We start from the raw sequence: 19,463 nt of genomic DNA on the forward strand, positions 1-19,463 counted from the left end.
TGCACAGAAAGTCTCCACAGTCATGAACAGAAGGACAGTGACTGTTTTTATACCCTTTAAAATGTCATAATGTTTATATAGAAATGACATCAATAAAATTCAAAGTAAATATTCTAAAATATATAATGAGAGATCGTCCTCTGGAGTCACTGGTGTTACTGTTACAAAAGTATTTTATTTTGAAGTCAAACCCAGACTGATGACATCACTGTCCTTCCTGCAGGTCAGTGAAGACAGGTCCTGGATCAGTCCACTGTCTCTTTTCTGTCACAAGACATTTTCACATTTGTCTCCAGATTTCACGTCACTGCTGTGAGCGACTTTATTAGTAGAGAACAGTAAAAAACAGAATACAAATGATTTAATGACATGATTTAGTTTTGGTTTGATGTCCTGCAGCAGCCATTTAGTGAAATATGTATTAATAGAGTCAGTGAGTTGTGGAATAATGTGCTCTGAGTTTAAATGTTAGAAGAGGAAGTCGACTTTCAGACATTTTGTCCTTCAAGAGTGTTTCTGAGCCAAAGGCTGATTTCAGTTGATGTGCAGATGAATGATTTGTGTTTCCTCTCCAGATGAAAGTGTGTGTGAGATGAGCAGCATGAATCAGTGTGAGGACAGAGAGGAGGGAGGCCCTCCCTCTAAAACCACTGGACCTGGACCAGGACCTGGACCTGAACCTGGACCTGGACCTGGACCTGGACCTGAACCTGGACCTGGACCTGGACCTGGACCTGGACCTGGACCAGGACCTGAGCCCAGCTGTGTGTCCTTCAAGAGTGACCGGTCAAATGATCATTTCATTGATTTTAAAGGACAACCAGCTCCTGCTGTAAAGAGGTGAGCTGTTAATAACATTAATATGTGACTGATTCATGTTTTAACTGTGGAGAAAGATGTTTTTTTGAAACCTGATGTTTATTTTCAGCTTCGTTCTTCTTCACTTAAATTTATCTTCTCACTTTAGAAAGCTGCCCAATAGAACCAGTCTTCAACTCTTCATTTCACTTTATTGAATTAGTTTGGTCCAATATTCTCTGAAGGTTTATTCCTGATGTTTTCCACTATTTTATGGACAGAAGCTTCTGTGTCTGAAGACCAGAAAGTGAATTAACATCTCTGGTGGTCTTCTTCTCTGTCCAACAGGAGACCAGCCTCTACTGGACCTGGACCTGGACCTGGACCTGGACCTGGACCTGAGCCCACCTGTGTGTCCTTCAAGAGTGACGGGTCAATGGGTCTTCCCATTTATTTTAAAGGACAACAACCTCCTGCTGTAAAGAGGTGAGCTGTTAATAACATGAAAATATGGCTGATTGATATTTTATGTTGTTTATTCAGAGAAATTTGTTTAAACTTTATTTTTTCAGCGTCGTTCATAACATAGTGATTTTATTCAGGCTAACAGATGCTAACAGCTAACAAAGGATAATTGTGAATCCACTGTGTTCCTCCATCAAGTCATCAAGTCTGGTTTTCGGTCTTTTTACCACAGAAGTTAGATAAAAATGCCTTTGTAAACATATTTAATGTCTATGCTATTACTAAAACAGATCAGTTCCCCCATGAGGATTAATAAAGTATGAACATGATTTTCATTAAACACATTTTTTGCAGATATATAAAAGGTTCCTTTTGTATGCAGAGCGGCAGAAGAGCAAGTTAAAGGGAAAAATGCCCTATTCTGTCCTCATGTGTTGTCTTTCACTTTCCACTTCCTCCCTCGTTTGTTTTCCAGCTGTTTTTCTGTGTCTCATGAGTTCATCACAGCAGGACGACGGTGCACAAAGTGAACAATTACTTTTAACCTCTTCATCATGTTTGACTTCATATAGTGTTTGTTGGTGAAACCTGCAGTAAAACAGTTTGTAGTTGTTATTCTCACTTTGATTCAGCTGATCTGAGCTCAGTCTCAGTCTTTGACAGTATGTGTTAGCAGCCGACTCCTCCTGTCTTTTCTTAAAGTGCCCTCAACTGTTAAATCAGCTGCTGTAGTTGATCTGAAGTTCACAGACTTTCCATTCAAACACCTGTTTGCAGTGAGCGTCCATGTTTTTTCGTTCAGATCCACTGGGAAGCTTTTAGATTGTAAGTTGTGAATACTGACCTCCATCTTGCAGAGGAACGCACCATGAAGCCAGTGTTTTCTCCTCACTGTTCTCTGGTGTGTCTGTTTTGCTCCTGTGTTTCCTGCAAGTCTTCAACTGTTCTGACTGATTTGCCCTTTGGACTTTTCTCTGACTTTATTTGTTGCTTGCCCTTTCTGTTTTCTAACTGCCTCTCTGTATCTGCATTTGTTCCCTCACTATTTAAAATGAGATAAGATGAACTTTTATTGATCCCCGTAGGAGAAATTAAATTTGGCACAGCAGCAGAGGAAATAATCAATGTTGCAACAAGTAGCAGTGTGAGGTAGGAGTTGACTAAGATAAAAAATAAAACAAAACCAAATAGAATAAACTAAACATATATCCAGGATGTTTTAAACTCCTGATCCTGGTCCTCTGTCATCCGTCCCTGCTGATGTTCAGACAGACCTCCAGTTTTCAGCCTTAGCTGAACTACAGTCAGACCTCCAGCTGCCACCTCCAGTCCTGCTGCTTCACAGCATCAAGCCTCAGTCCTGGTGAACTGTCTTCAGTCTCTTGCTCTGTTCTGCAGCCACTGGTCTGTGGTGCAGTCTCCAGCCTGACCTCCTGAGAGCTTCAGTCCTTTGTGCCATCTTGTTGCCCTGCTGACCTGCTCCGGCCTTTGCCTCGGCTTCCTTTTCAGCCAGTGTCCACCCCCCGAGCCATAGACCCAAAAATCCCCATTTACTAGTCGTTGTGGTGATAATCAGCCAAAAGCAACAAAAGAAAAAGTCGACGATTAACCTCAGACTCACACAAATCAGACAAATTACATTTCAAAATCAAGTCTATTGAGACTCTTCACCAGTTTGCACTGGACAGTTAGCATCCAGCTAGCTTGTGTTAGCATCCAGCTAGCTTGTGTTAGCATCCAGCTAGCTTGTGTTAGCTGTGTGTTGCTGTCCACAGTATTAAACGGGTCAATAAGAGCTGGAGGGACTAAACCAGACAAGCTGCTGAACCAACCCAGTAAACTGACTGACTGTTGATTCACAGTGGGATCAGCAGTACGACCAACACTGTGATGTCAGAGGAAACATCTGATTCAATGATGTCATCAACACTTGAACTCAAAGGACCTTCAGCTTGTGTTTGTCTCTGAGTGGACAGACACAATGTGACTGATTCTTCATGATTCCTCCACAGAGTCGACCAGGAGAGCTCAGAGGTTCCCAGAGGTCCGTCTGTCCAGCAGCATCAGACACACCTGGACTCCATATTTATGGTCTGTACATGAACAACAACTACTTTTACATCCAGTCTGTTCACAATAATCTCCATGCTGCACTTTACAGACCAGTGGTGAATCTGTCCAACATGGATCTGATGTTAAATGTTGTCATTCACATAATATTCTGTTTCAGCTGCTGGAGGAGAACATTGTCACTTTTGTGAAGAACGAGCTGAAGAAGGTCCAGAAGGTTCTGAGTTCAAATTACCCAGAATGCTCAGAGAGTCAGAGGGAGGATGAGGAGGTGTTGGACGGTGAGGATGAAGAGCAGAGGAGGAGCAGCAGAGAGGCATTTCTGAAGATCACACTTCACTTCCTGAGGAGAATGAAGCAGGAGGAGCTGGCTGACTGTCTGCAGAGCAGTAAGAGGATTTCACTAAAGATTTAACATGATGGATCAATGAGACGTTTACTGAAGTCTGATGATGATGAATCTGTTTATATATACAATCTGTACAAGAAGGAAATTCTGTTATTGTCTTTATAAATAAGTTAATGATCTTTTTTGTTGTGTTTATTTAGAAAGTCATTCTGCAGTTTGTCAGCGTGAACTTAAATCTAACCTTCAGAAGAAGTTCCAGTGTGTGTTTGAGGGGATCGCTAAAGCAGGAAACCCAACCCTTCTGAATCAGATCTACACAGAGCTCTACATCACAGAGGGAGGGACTGCAGAGGTCAATGATGAACATGAGGTCAGACAGATTGAAACAGCATCCAGGAAACCACACAGACCAGAAACAACAGTCAGACAAGAAGACATCTTTAAAGTCTCACCTGGAAGAGACGAACCAATCAGAACAGTGATGACACAGGGAGTGGCTGGCATCGGGAAAACAGTCTTAACACAGAAGTTCACTCTGGACTGGGCTGAAGACAAAGACAACCAGGACATACAGTTCACATTTCCATTCACTTTCAGAGAGCTGAATGTGCTGAGAGAGAAAAAGTTCAGCTTGGTGGAACTTGTTCATCGCTTCTTCACTGAAACCAAAGAAATCTGCAGCTTTGAAGAGTTCCAGGTTGTGTTCATCTTTGACGGTCTGGATGAGTGTCGACTTCCTCTGGACTTCCACAACACTAAAATCCTCTCTGATGCCACAAAATCAGCCTCAGTGGATGTGCTGCTGACAAACCTCATCAGGGGAAACCTGCTTCCCTCTGCTCGCCTCTGGATAACCACACGACCTGCAGCAGCCAATCAGATCCCTCCTGGGTGTGTTGACATGGTGACAGAGGTCAGAGGGTTCACTGACCCACAGAAGGAGGAGTACTTCAGGAAGAGATTCAGAGATGAGGAGCAGGCCAGCAGAATCATCTTCCACATCAAGACATCACGAAGCCTCCACATCATGTGCCACATCCCAGTCTTCTGCTGGATCACTGCTACAGTTCTGGAGGATGTGTTGAAGACCAGAAGGAGAGGAGAGCTGCCCAAGACCCTGACTGAGATGTACATCCACTTCCTGGTGGTTCAGGCCAAAGTGAAGAAGGTCAAGTATGATGGAGGAGCTGAGACAGATCCACACTGGACTCCAGAGAGCAGGGAGATGATTGAGTCTCTGGGAAAACTGGCTTTTGATCAGCTGCAGAAAGGAAACCTGATCTTCTATGAATCAGACCTGACAGAGTGTGGCATCGATATCACAGCAGCCTCAGTGTACTCAGGAGTGTTCACACAGATCTTTAAAGAGGAGAGAGGACTGTACCAGGACAAGGTGTTCTGCTTCATCCATCTGAGTGTTCAGGAGTTTCTGGCTGCTCTTCATGTCCATCTGACGTTCTTAAACTCTGGAGTCAATCTTCTGGTAGAGGAACAAACAACAGACTGTCAATCTGCAGAGACAGGTCTCTACCAGAGTGCTGTGGACGAGGCCTTACAGAGTCCAAATGGACACCTGGACTTGTTCCTCCGCTTCCTCCTGGGTCTTTCACTGCAGACCAATCAGACTCTCCTGCGAGGTCTGCAGACACAGACAGGAAGTATCTCACAGATAAAACGATCTCTCCTACAAGGTCTGCAGACACAGACAGGAAGTATCTCACAGACCAATCAGGAAACAGTCAAGTACATGAAGAAGAAGATCAGTGAGAATCTGTCTGCAGAGAGAAGCATCAATCTGTTCCACTGTCTGAATGAACTGAACGATCGTTCTCTAGTGGAGGAGATCCAACAGTACCTGAGATCAGGACGTCTCTCCACAGATAAACTGTCTCCTGCTCAGTGGTCAGCTCTGGTCTTCATCTTACTGTCATCAGAAAAAGATCTGGACGTGTTTGACCTGAAGAAATACTCTGCTTCAGAGGAGGCTCTTCTGAGGCTGCTGCCAGTGGTCAAAGCCTCCAACAAAGTTCTGTAAGTGTGGAGAAGTTTCTTCAGGATGCATGAAATGTGCTGTTATTGACCGAAATAGAAATAATTTTCTTCATTATTCTTTATCCAGACTGAGTGGCTGTAACCTCTCAGAGAGAAGCTGTGAAGCTCTGTCCTCAGTTCTCAGCTCCCAGTCCTCTAGTCTGAGAGAGCTGGACCTGAGTAACAACAACCTGCAGGATTCAGGAGTGAAGCGACTTTCTGCTGAACTGAAGAGTCCACACTGTGTCCTTGAAACTCTCAGGTCAGGATTCATTACTTTATTTCATTATTTCATGTTACTGTACTATTGGAGCAGGTCTAAACCAGACAGGGTAAAACAATAAATGAAAAAACAAATTTCATATACCAGAAGATCACCAAAATAATTACATCTCATCCTGATGGAAGCATGAATGCATTTTATATAAAATTTGGGTCTGTCAGTCTATTCTGCACTTTGGTCCTGATTTACTAATCTCAACAGCCACTGGAGGGATTGTCATGAGGTTTGGTTCAGACATTCATGCTCCCCTCAGGATGAACTGTAAATACTTTGGTGATCCTCTAACTTTTCTTCTGATGCCATCATCAGTTCATCATTTTATCTGTACAGTATGTAGATTCATGACCAGATATTTGGAAAACTTATGGCATTTCCATCAGATCAGTTACACGCTTGTGTACTGAATCATCAGGACCCTCAGCTGATGTGTGTTGTTTTGTGTGTCTGCAGGCTGTCAGGCTGTCTGATCACAGAGGAAGGCTGTACTTCTCTGGCCTCAGCTCTGGACTCCAACCCCTCCCATCTGAGAGAGCTGGACCTGAGTAACAACAACCTGCAGGATTCAGGAGTGAAGCGACTTTCTTCTGAACTGAAGAGTCCACACTGTGTCCTTGAAACTCTCAGGTCAGGATTCATTACTTTATTTCATTATTTCATGTAACTGTATAATTGGAGCAGGTCTAAACCAGACAGGGGAAAATGATAACTGAAAAAATAAATCATATGTCAAAGGATAACGAAAATAATTACATCTCATCCTGATGGAAGCATGAATGCATTTTATATAAAATGTGGGTCCGTCAGTCTATTCTGCACTTTGGTCCCTATTAACTAATCTCAACAACCACTGGATGAATTATTATGAGTTTTGGTTCAGACATTCATGCTCCCTTCAGGATGAACTGTAGTTACTTTGGTGATCCTCTGACTTTGCATCTGATGCCATCATCAGTTCATCATTTTATCTGTACAATATGTTGATTCATGACAAGATATTAGGAAAACGTATGGCATTTCCATCAGATCAGTTACACTCTTGTGTACTCAATCATCAGGACCCTCAGCTGATGTGTGCTGTTTTGTGTGTCTGCAGGCTGTCAGGCTGTCTGATCACAGAGGAAGGCTGTACTTCTCTGGCCTCAGCTCTGGACTCCAACCCCTCCCATCTGAGAGAGCTGGACCTGAGCTACAATCATCCAGGAGACTCAGGAGTGAAGCTCCTGTCTGCTCGACTGGAGGATCCAGGCTGGAGACTGGACACTCTCAGGTATGATGAGTTTTGCTGCAGCCACAGATTTGAGACTCTTTATCTAGATTGTAGATGGTTCAGTGTCAGGAGGTCTGCTTTGTTTACTCCACCTCCAGTTGTTCAGTTCAGGTCAGGTGAAAAGGCAGCATAGCTTGAAGCCAACAGCTAAGGGCAGAGATGGGAGTAAGTCACATATGTGCAAGTCTCAAGTCTTAACCTTCAAGTCTCAAGCAAGTCCCAAGTTACTGTGATCAAAATCAAGCAAGTCAAGTCAAGTCATTGGTCAAACAAGTCACAAGAAGTGTGTATGAATGTATTCTTCATATCTGTACACACAGTAAACAGAAGAGGGTGGTTCGTCAGTAATATGATGTAATTGCATAGTTGATCAATTTTTATTTTTTATTTTTTTCAAACCCATGAACACAAAAATAAGACTAGATTAATATCAGCCCTGAAACTGTACCATCGTGCACATCCTGACAGCTGAGAATATTACTCTCAGGTATTGCCCCCCTGCCTCTATAAAAGGAGGCTGAAAATCACAGGACATGTCTGTTCTGTCCTGAAATGTGTGTTTCTCTTCTATAAAACACATTCTACATCTCGGAGGCGACGTCTTCACACATACAGACACTTCTCATTTCAAACGGGGCAGAGCTCTGTGGGAAACAGCAGGAGAGACACAGACACAACACCTGAGGGAGAAGCAGGTCCGTCGCAGATGTGCACGAAAAAACAAGCGCGTCGCTCCGAATGTGAGCCGGTACGGTGTCGTGTTGGGTTGTGAGCGCGCCCACATTTAAAATAATGGCTTTGTGCGCACTGAAGACGCTATATCTGAAACACACACGCTTTAACCAAGACGACGGCCAAAATCACTGCATGCACCACATCATATAGTGGCTGAGGGCTCAATATGCGCAAAAAGAAAGAAAGAAAAGCAGAGACTTTCGAGTCATCTGTGTCAAGTCTAAGTCAAGTCTCAAGTTATGAATGCCAAGTCAGGTCGAGTCTTTCATCAGTATTAGTCAAGTAAGTCTCATGTCCTCAAATTTGCGACTCGAGTCCAACTCGAGTCAAGTCATGTGACTCGAGTCCCCCACCTCTGGTTACGAGTGAAGAGAGGAAGATAAGAAGAAGAGATGAAGCTCAGCGACCAGGAGGGTTTTGGCACAAACACTAAAGTTTCACCTCTTTCTTCAGACTAGTTTAGTGCCTGTTCAAAATGTGCCTGTCTGATTTCTTGGCCTCTGGTTTTGCTGCTTGATGAACCGCTCATCTAAACTACTTCACACTCCAAACTTATTAAAAGGGTCATCAAAACATTAACATTAAATCTTATCTCCACCATGTCACTGCTGTGTTATGATATTAATAATAACAATAGACTCTCTGTGTCAGATGTCTGATCAGAAAATACTGAACCTCAAATTCGAAAGATTTCTGTGACACATAAATTAATTTAATCACTGAACAGTGGCAGCTCCTGACAAATTTCTCAGTGGGGAAACTGTTCTGATGATGACTAAGGTGACCCGTTCAATGGGAAAATGAATAGGCAGCAAGTCAATTGCCATATATTTTTATTTTCTGGTCAACTTACATAGCAATACCAAATGTAACAGCTACAGAGAAAAGTTACATCCAGGAGTGTTCAGCAAATAAATTGATCTTGGCTCTACAAATGAAGAGCCACAGAGAGAATCTGTGAACATGGACGGATACGCTTGCTTTACCATTAATTACAAAGGGGACTGCATATAAGTCAAAAAATATGTATTCATTTATAGTTCTTTAAAGTAGTTTTTTAAAATTCCAAATACAAATTCCAAAGAGGTAATGCATTGAAATTGCTCAACATTGCACAAACAATATGGGCCTCGATATACGATTTCCCCTCTTGGTAGAAATTTGTTTGATGTTTAAATTTGGTCTGGGAGCTCCTGATTGTTTTCGTTGCCAATTTATCTTCGTTACTACGATGACTTAAAGTAAAATGACCGAGTTGCTCCGTACACTTGCCATTCTAACCTTGAATGTGACGAGCACTGTTGTCACAAGTTATAGTGCTGCAACTAACAACTATTTTCATAACCCATTAATCACATAAAAACACAAAAGCTGATTTTTTACATTTCCAGCATTTTATTAAAAGAATAAAACATTTGTCATTTTCCTCTTTAGTCAGTTGTTCAGTTCACTTTCAAACAACTTCACACTGTAAAAGCAACATAAATGTATTAGAGGTGATGAAATGTCTCCATCATAAGCTGCATCAGGATGCAGAGACAGAGCATCATCAAGAGTCTGCAGCTCATGTTGATCGTTGATTGTTCGGCCTCTGCTGGAAGATAAAGTTTCATCACAGCGTTGCTCCCACGCTTTGAACTGTGGGAGGACTTCTGACTGAAGTTACTGATGTAGGAGGATGTTGGAGGGAGGCAGAGATCATCTGAGAGAGATTAAAACAGAGGATTTTTTTAAAACAAACGTCTCGGGACACATTTCAGATTTTATGAACTTGCTGTGAAGCACAAACTGGACGAGACTTCTGCCTCACAACAATCACTGATCATGTTGGTCATTTTCTCCTGAACGTCTGCAGACATAAATAATAACTGTGACAGCAGCTAATCAGTCGAGATCTGAGGAGCTGCTGTCAACTCTGCTGTCCAACTCTGAGAGAGGTGTGAGCAGCAGAGTCAGTAAATGTTGGATCTTAAAGCTGCCATGTGAAAACTAGATTATTGTAGACAAACGTGAAAGACGCTGCAGATGGAAACAGGTTTTGTTTGATCACTGAAAAGATGCAGCTTTTATTTTGTAAAACTCCTGTAGTCTGATTATTGGAAGGACTTTCAGAATAAAAGGGGAATGTAAATGATGAACAGCAGCCATGTGCAGTGATATAGATCACTGAGGATGACGAACACTGAGATGCATCGAGAATCGTTGACAGCTGAACCGTAGTGGAATCATGAGGCCGCTGAAGATTCACACCTATAAAATGTTTGTTACGTGAAGAATGAAAAAGTAAAATCTAGTTTGTTTTCTAAAGTGAACACAGCACTCCTTCATCCTCCACCATTGATAGTGGCCTCATGTGTGTTAGCAGCAAACTGAGGAAACCATCAGCTGCTGGCTGTGGTGTCATGGAGCGTCACCATGTTGACTTGTTTCTTTGTCAAGTGACAGACACAATATTATATAATATCAGTTTGCATAGTCGCACAATTCACATGAAGCTCAGTGAACTCAGTACACGCCTTGTTGTTTTAGTTCATATCTGCTGATGTAAAGAGCAAATACAGATCAGGCCTGTACAATAAAACACAACAACAAAAGAGCAGCACTTCCTCACAACATGTGAACAGTAGAAACATATTAGAGAAACACATGTTAAACCTGTAATAGATTCCAGAGGGTTTGTTGAGCCAGTAGATGAAGAAACATGAACAGTCCTACTAGTGGAGAACCCAAAGAGCTGTGATCCAGCAGCAGTCTATGTTCTGCTGCCACAAACTGAGGGACAGTGAGTGACAGTCAGCTGACAGTTGTTCATGTTATATGTGATGACACTTATTATTTAGTGTTGTGCTGTTATTGTCAGCTTTGGTTACACTTATATCTATGTTGTGTTTTCATCTACTGTACTAGTCTTTACACTACAGTGTTCTGCTTCTTTTCTTGCTTTGGCCACATGTTTGTGTGACATCGTGCCAATAAAGACATTTTGAATTTAGAAAAGTAAATAAAAAGATAAATGTACATTGTGAATGCAGCCTGAGCCATGCAGTGAGAATAAACAGGACATGTAATATATATTTTAACAGAACAGATGTGCTCAAGTTTCTATGTGAAGAAATAAAGACTTCACTTCAGACGATCTCTGACTACGACATGAAATATTCTAAAACCTCCTCTGATGTCCTCCAGTGTCTCTGACCGTACTTCAGCTAATTACCCACCAGGGGGCGACACTGATCCATCACAGACCTGAGAGCACAGACGGAAGCTGTTTCTGTCTTAAACGTTGGTTGTTAAATTGAAACCTGTAATGTAGCCGGGCCCTAATCTTGTGTTTGCAGGAACATCAGGTTTACTAATGGATGAAGTGGATCAGGTCCAAAAGTTCATCCTGTCCAAACTTTTGTTAGTCAGCCTGTCCAACAAACAAATCCTGCTGCTCATTAACACACTGAACAATAAGTGACTGAAGGGACAGACACTACGGATCAGTGGAGACAGGTTCTGGGTTTCAAACCTTTACTAAGTCACCGTGCCGAGTCTCCTTCACCCGTAGTGGCTCCGACCTGCTTTCTCTTCAGGTCTCAGTGATGTGGTGCTACCGGGCCATGTGAGATCAGCTCTGCACATCTCGTAGCTGTTTTCTTTGAAGACTTTAATATAAAGTGTTGCCACACTTTTGATGACTTGGCTCGTACACTTTTCTGTAACGTTTGTAGTTTCTGTTGCCTCCGTGGCCTGCTGCAAATGCGTAAAGGGTCGATTCAGAAAGGAGATGGCACAACTCCGAGTAGCTTCCTGTTTCATCACCTGAGCTACGTGAGGCACCATTGGCTGGCTCACTGCTCCCTACCATAAGAGACCAGAACTGCTGTACTGAATGTGTTTTCCTGACGTATCTTCTGCTCGACGTCTTTGACTATGAAGTGAAGCAGCTCACTCTGTGCCACAGCGCCTGCATTGTAACATAAACCAGCTAATCCACCATCAAACTGGTCAGAAACTATTTTCATAATTGTTTTAATTAGTTTGTCGCAGCCCTAAAATATTCTGATATAGAATTTAAATGTCAGTCAAGTCAGGGTTAATATTTTCTAGCCTTCTAACTATAATTGAGGTGAATGTTTTATAGTCGGTGTTCAGAACAGAAATGGGTCTGTATGAGCTGCACTCTGTCTTGTCTTTTCCTGGTTTTGGTGTTACAGATATTATAGCTTCTTTCCAAGATGGTGGAGTCTCGCCCCCCTTAAGCACATAATTAAAACATTTTAACAACAGTGGGGTCAAGGGGTCCCTAAAAGTTTGATACCATTCTGCGGGCAGTCCATCCCCCCCAGTTGCTTTGTTGGTTTTCAGTTTGGAAATGGCCTTATCCACCTCTGCTATTGTAATATCTGCAGTTACCTGCTTGTTTTCTTCTGTGTCAATAGATGGCAAGTCTAGAGAATCTAAAAAATACTTTACTGTTGCTGGTTCTGCTAATTTGGGTTGAGTGTATAAATTCCCTGTAATATATTTCAAATGATTTATGTATTTCTTCTGGTTTTAAACACATCTGCTTGGTGACAGGGTCTTTTAATTAATAAATGGATCTTTCAGACTGCTGTTTTCTTAGTTTTCAGGCCAATATTTTTTTTGCTCAGGGCCCATTTTCATAGTAAGTTTGTATAATATATTTCAGTTTGAGTTCCACCTGATCACTGAGTTTCTTATTTAGTTCTGATTTTACAACAGATATTTGTTCCAGTAGGGCCGGATCGTTAGTCTCTATATGCTTCTGCTCTAAGTCTAGTTTATTAGTCAAGTCATTGAGTCGTTTAAGTTTTGCTTTTTTCTTTGATGTCCACATTATAATTTTCCCGCGTTATACTGCTTTTGCAGCATCCCATAAAATACTTGGTGACACCTCTGTGTTACTGTTAAATTCTGTGTAGTCCCCAATTTCTTTTTTAATGAAGTTCTCAAATTGATTATCATTTAGCAAAGAGGTATTACGTCTCCAGATAGTATTTTTATGTGGCATGTCCAAATGTATTTTCATATAAACTCCCGAATGATCTGATACATCTCTAACACCAGTGTTACAGCCTAGGACCCTGTGTCTATCTGATCTAAACATAAAAAATAGTCAGTTCTAGAATAGACTGCATGGGGGTGGGAGTAGAAGGTAACTTGTTTAACAATTGGGTGAAAGTCCCTCCACACATCAATCCTGCCAGTCAGTTTAATCATTTTCTTAATGTTCAGAGACTCAGAGTTCATTCTCTTTGTCGGGTTTGTAGAATCTGGGGTGCAACTGTACATACCAGTCCCCCCACAGATCAAGACACCGGAGACTTCTGTAGCTATCAAATCAAATATTCTATTGATTAATATCCTATCTTGTCCTGGTGGTCTGTAAACATGAAGTAATGTTACTTCTTATGAGTCTAACAATCCCCTCACCAAAACGAAACGTCCCTCCTTGTCCACGATCTGTTTGGAGAGCTGAAAGTCTGTTTGCAATAAGTATCGCGAATCCTCTCACATGTGCACTTGCATAGGAAGAAAAGAATGTATTTTTAAAACCCTTTTTTTTTTTTTAAATATCTCGGGTTCTGTTTTTACCAGATGAGTTTCCTGGAAAAACTAACATGCTGTTGTTCCTTCTTCATCTTAGCTATGAGTTTTTCTCTCCTAATTGGGTTCCGCAGCCCATTAACATTAAGTGTTATGACTCTATATTCTTGCTGAGACATTCAACATTAAACATAGCTGTCCCCTCCACTATGTGCACCCACAGTGACCTTAACATCTGAACATAAACACATATAGTAACAGAGAACTTGTAACTTGAAAATGCAAAGGAAATGAAAGAAAATACGGCTTCCATAACAAGATTTCCTCTTAGAAAGGAGTCCTGATTGGAGGGGGAAACCTCCAGTGTATGAAGGTGTTCTCCAGTACCAACTGGGATAGCTCAGAAATGAGAATCAATTCAGTGCACGCCCGGAATAGCTTGAACAGGCTCCCAGTCAAAAGGTCTGATATTTTGTCCATTAACAGTGAGCAGTAAACGAAGGCATTCCTCCCAGATAAACATGAGAGATTACAAAAGACGGGGTGGTGAGAAGAAAGTTAGGCACAGAGCTTCATTTTGAGCAGGATCAGTTTTTATTCTTCAGTTAGTTTAAGTCACTGTGCTGGCAGGTCTTACCACAGGGGTGACAAATAGTTGTCAGGGTGGTGTTCACTCTGGTGTGGAGACTGTGTGCATGGTGTCACGGCGAAATCTGCTAAGTTTCTTCCGAGCCCTCTCGCCGTGAGTATCTAGGTTCCGTCGTTTGGCCTCCACCGTCATCCACGATAATTTCTTCAGCATCTCCGTCGGTGTCAACTCAGACTCTGATGTTATCGTCCAGCGTGAGCCCCCTCTCTCTCAGATCCTCCATGGCCTCTGCTGCGCTGTTATACATGACTGGACCACCGTCAAAAAACACACGAAGCTGAGCCGGTGGAGGGGTCTGGAAACGAAGGCCCTCCTCCTTTAGAAGTTTTCTGATGGGGGCATAAGCTCTCCTCTTCTTTTGAGTCTCTGCTGGATAGTCTTGGTCGAAGTTCACCCTCTGCTGATGGAGGCGGATCTCTCCTTTTTTCCACACAGAGCGGAGCACCAACTCTTTGGTTCTGTGCTCCAGAAAATAAATCACCACGATCGGGGGCTGGCGTTCTGTGGTGGTTTAGGGCTCAGTGCGCGTGACAGCGCTGGATACCAAGTTCAGCGTCCTGAAGCGACAGCTCGGCTCTAATAAAACTTTCCATAAACTTTTGCAAGTTGCTTCCTTCTGCATCCTCGGGAATCCCGAATACACAAATATTATTTCTTCGTGAGCGTGCCTGTAAATCAGTCAGTTTGGCTTGAGTTTGTTCTTGATCAATCAAAGTTTGAGAAAGCACGTCTTTCTCCATGGCGGACCACTCCTCCATATCTGATACACGCTGTACTGCCTCCTCGGCCCTGTCTCTGGTTTCTTTCAAATCGGCCACAATTTCGTTCAGTTTCCCATTGACGTCCTCTTTGAAACTAGCCAAATCTCTTTTCAAATCTCTGGAGAGATTGTCGCAGAAACAGCTTAATTCCACCTTCATGTCTGAGCGAATAGCCAGTATTTCTTCGTGGATGGCCCCGATGCTAGCTTGTAAGCTATCCATAGCCTCGAGTTTATCCGTCACATCTCCACTGTCTTTTCCCGTCGTGTTTTCTTCACTTTTTTCTTGGTTCTGGGTTGGTCTGCCCTTGGTCTTTCGTGTCTTATCCCCTGACATCATAGATTTGAGATTTCAGAAGGTTGAAACAGCGCTAATCTAGGGGTTTTAGCACATCAGACTGGGAGCGCTTGCTCAGCACGTCCGTTCACCTCAACGCCATAACCGGAAGCCTTTTCATAATTGTTTTAATTGGTTTGTTGCAGCCCTGAAATATTCTGATATAGAATTCAAATGGCCTCAAACATGACATGAAGTTCTCCTCACAGTAACTATTACTGCTGTAATATACATCAGATATCAATCCAGCACCAAACTATAGTCACATGAACATGTCAACACATGAAACCATGAAACTGTTTCTATCACAAACAGCTTCATTGACACTTGTGAGGTTCTGGAGGGAAACAGTCTGGGAGTCTCTGTCACTTGGTTTTGTGTCAGAGGTCGGGAACCAACGTCCAATGTTTTCTGATCGATTTATTACGTATAAATTGTATTTGTGTCTTTGCACAGTGAAACAAAGCAGCAGAAACACAGCAAGAACAAAAAGCAGACTGTGCAGCTGAGATTCAGAAAAGCTCAAACAGCAAGCGTCAGGTCGCCCACAGGAAACAGCAACAACATCCAATAAAATAAAGAGGAAGTGATAAATCCAACAAGAGGTTTGTGTGTGTTCTCAGATGTTGTCGTCCTCTTTCACACACACCAACATCCTGTGGCTCACTCTCAGTGTGTGAGGAGAGTGGCAGAGGTGAAGAGGTTCAGGGAGAACAGGGAGAAGCAGCCTGATGGACAGATTGTGTTTCTGTGTATGAGAGTCATGTCATGTCCATGTTTGCATGCTGAAAGAGGATGTGCTGCTCTGACCCCCCTCCTCCTTTCAGGGTGGAGCCTGCTGGAGTCCGATGGTTGACACCAGGTCTGAGGAAGTGTGAGTGTCTTTTTACTGTCATTCATCAAAACACTGTGACATCACTCATTCACATCTGTGATGTCATCATCACACTGATGACACATTAATAACTGCAGCTGTGTTGTGTCTTTTTCTCTCCATCAGATTCCTGTGAGCTCACAGTCGACACAAACACAGTCAGCAGATACATCAAACTGTCTGACAACAACAGGAAGATGACACGTGTGAAGGAGGATCAGTCATATCCTGATCATCCAGAGAGGTTTGAGACCAGGTGGCCTCAGCTGCTGTGTAGAACTGGTCTGACTGGTCGCTGTTACTGGGAGGTCGAGTGGAGAGGAGATGTTTCTCTATCAGTGAGTTACAGAAGAATCAGAAGGAAAGGAGACAGTAATGATGTTGTGTTTGGATGGAATGATCAGTCCTGGAGTCTGGACTGTGATGATGGTCGTTACTCTGTCTGTCACAATAAGAGAAGAACACTCCTCTCCTCCTCCTCCTCCTCCTCCTCCTCCTCCTCCTCCTCCTCTGGTAGAGTAGCAGTGTATGTGGACTGTCCTGCTGGCACTCTGTCCTTCTACAGAGTCTCCTCTGAATCACTGATCCGCCTCCACACCATTAACACCACATTCACTGAACCTCTTTATCCTGGATTTGGACTCTACAGGTCCAGTTCTGGTTCTGGTTCCTCAGTGAGTCTGTGTGGTGTTTAGTGTGCAGAGTCTCCTCCTGTCACAGAAACATTGTCAGTGCTGAACAGTTGAGTCTGTACAGGATCACAGTCACATCAATCTTTCAGCTTCTTGTAATAAATTCATCATCAACTTTGTACAAAATGATTCAAACTGATTGAAAAGATTCTTCATTTACATTTGAAACTTCTTCCATTAAATTGTGGAAATTGCGTTGACTTGTACTTTCTGTCATGTGTTGTTTTGAATTCTGGCTCTTGTTCCAATAAAATCCACAACTATCAGTGAAATGTAAGAAACAGAAAACATCGACTCGTCTGCAGCTTTAATAGTAAAGAATCATTGTGAACAAAGTTGTAAATGGACAGTAAAATCTGATCAAATGTACTCGACACTCCACCTGAAACACTCTGACTTGTTTCATGTGTTTGTAATGATGAAACTAAAAGTTTGATGGTGTTGGTTAACACATGTAATTATGTCCGTAGTGACAGAGTCATAAACTGCACAACATCTCTTCATTTCTGTCTGATTATTATATGAGAAGAAAACACATTTGAATGACAATCATTGTGTTTCTCTCAGTGTTTTGTGGCTGTTGAAGTCCGGCTGTATTTTCAGGACGTTTGTTGGATTTGAATCTGGTCCGTCAAACTAAACAGCTGTGAGAAAAGTCTTTCTCTGTCTGAGCCGGTTGGCTGAAGATGTTTGGAAGTCTGAGAGCCGGATGAAATACTGAAACACTTTCAGAGATCACAAACTAAACTGTCCTGATGAAGTTTTTAAACAAGCGCTGAAGAGATTTGAGCTCATGTTTGATGCTTCTGAACGTTGATGTTCAGAGCAAAGAGTCCAAAACTTGTACAAATTGTTCCTTTTTGTTTAAATGTGACTTTGTTTGTGAAACGATCAGCTGACGAGTTTATCATCAGACTGAAAGATGTCGCACAGCGTCACTGAAATGTTTCTCCTCTGCTGAAGTAGCTGAATATAAAAGTCTACTTGTGTCCTCATCATGTTGTCTGTCAGTGTGGAAACTGTAAATAATTCATATTGTTTTCATGCTATATTAAAGGAACCAGAACACATGAAGTGACATGTAGTGTGTTGATTTGACATGTGGACCTCCAGAACCTCGTCAGATTGTCCCGACACATTTTAGATGCTTCCTGTGGTCGTTAACAATCATTTACAACAGTTTGACGACGTGTTGCAGAGACAGTGAGGTTTATACTGAACCAGTCTGTAAGAGGATGATGTCATTATTCTACAGATGCCACACTGTGACATCACTGTGACATCACTGTGACATCAGGACTTACTGCACAGTGAGAAGTTAAAGTCCTCAGTGTTTCTGTTGTAAAATGAATGTGAACGTTTGAACACTCAGACAAAACACGACATCTGAAGACCAACAAGTAATCGATTACTTTAGAAAGTAACTGTGAGTGAATGTAAACTTGTTCAACAGGAATTCACAGGAAGCAGCTCGACTGACAAACACAGAAGATCAGCTGAAGATTTCATTCAGCAAGTTATTGATCTGAAAATGTGACGTGTTACAAAGACACTAAACAGGAACAATATAGGCAACTTCTCTGTCACCAGACTCCCTTTAAAAAACACTAGATTTAGTGAGTTGTTGAGTTAAAGCAATCTTTATAAACATTATGAAACTGTGTCTCTGACAGATTCTGACTCATTGTGTCCTTGTTGTAAATTCAGCATTAAATGTTTCAGCTGAAGTTGTTTGTCTCCTTGTAAAAAGTGTCAGTTTGTGGCAGCATGTCTGTACCAGCCTGTCTGCTTCTGTGTCTAAAGTGCTAAAGTCTTACCTGCCAACATTGATCAGCTGTTTGAACACACTGTTTACACTGATTTCACCATTTACACTCCATTTATGAAAGAAGAAACATGTTATTGATCTGAACATGTCACATGTTACAGAGACACTAAACAGGAACAATATAGGCGACTTCTCTGTCACCAGACTCCCTTAACAAATGTGTCAGTTTAGTGAGTTGTTGAGTTGGAGCCACTTTATAAACTGTGTGAAACTCTGTCTCTGACTCATTCTGCATTATTTGGCCCTTGTTGATAATTCAGCAGCTGTTCTACATGAAGAATGTTTTCCTGTGTGTCCGAGTGATGTTGGTGTTCAGCAGGAGGTGACAGATGTTGACACCGGGTCTGAGCCTCCTCTCGCTCCTTTCATTACAAACCAAGCCGCCATTTCTACTAATTCTCCACTTTGATTGACATCTTCCTTTAATTCATTTCAATACTGATATTCAATACTTCACTTTCTCACAAGATCCCAGAAAAACACACCAATATTTTTCTCCTTGATGCAGTTTTTTAAAATCCTTTTTATATGTCTGTCACTCAGTGCCTGTTCTGTCTGAATGTACTTTTTGCAAATGTTAAATAAAAACTTTCATTGAAACCCAAAACACATTCCAGTGTGTCCTCCTCCTCCTCCTCCTCCTCCTCCTCCAGCTTCTTCTTCGTTGGTTTGGGCAGCTCCTCCTGCTCCATGCTGTCTCTCTGCAGAGCACCAACAGACCCAACACATATCTGCAGGGGCAGAGCGCCCTCTGGTGGCTGCACACACA

At 42.2% G+C, this 19,463-nt stretch overlaps 1 protein-coding gene across 1 annotated transcript; it reads left to right on the top strand.

Moving 5' to 3' along the window:
* Window positions 1–203: 203 nt before the first annotated feature.
* On the top strand, window positions 204–17,940 carry LOC119015293 (NLR family CARD domain-containing protein 3-like). Its single transcript, XM_037091148.1, has 10 exons — window positions 204–840; window positions 1,147–1,284; window positions 3,276–3,354; window positions 3,494–3,722; window positions 3,883–5,713; window positions 5,802–5,975; window positions 6,447–6,620; window positions 7,090–7,263; window positions 16,128–16,174; window positions 16,301–17,940. Exons 1-10 carry the CDS (start codon window positions 554–556, stop codon window positions 16,867–16,869), a joined length of 3,702 nt encoding a protein of 1,233 aa, XP_036947043.1. The 5' UTR covers window positions 204–553; the 3' UTR covers window positions 16,870–17,940.
* The last annotated feature ends 1,523 nt before the right edge of the window (window positions 17,941–19,463 follow it).

This window comes from Acanthopagrus latus, chromosome 24 (assembly GCF_904848185.1).
Source record: "Acanthopagrus latus isolate v.2019 chromosome 24, fAcaLat1.1, whole genome shotgun sequence".
NCBI lineage: Eukaryota > Metazoa > Chordata > Actinopteri > Spariformes > Sparidae > Acanthopagrus > Acanthopagrus latus.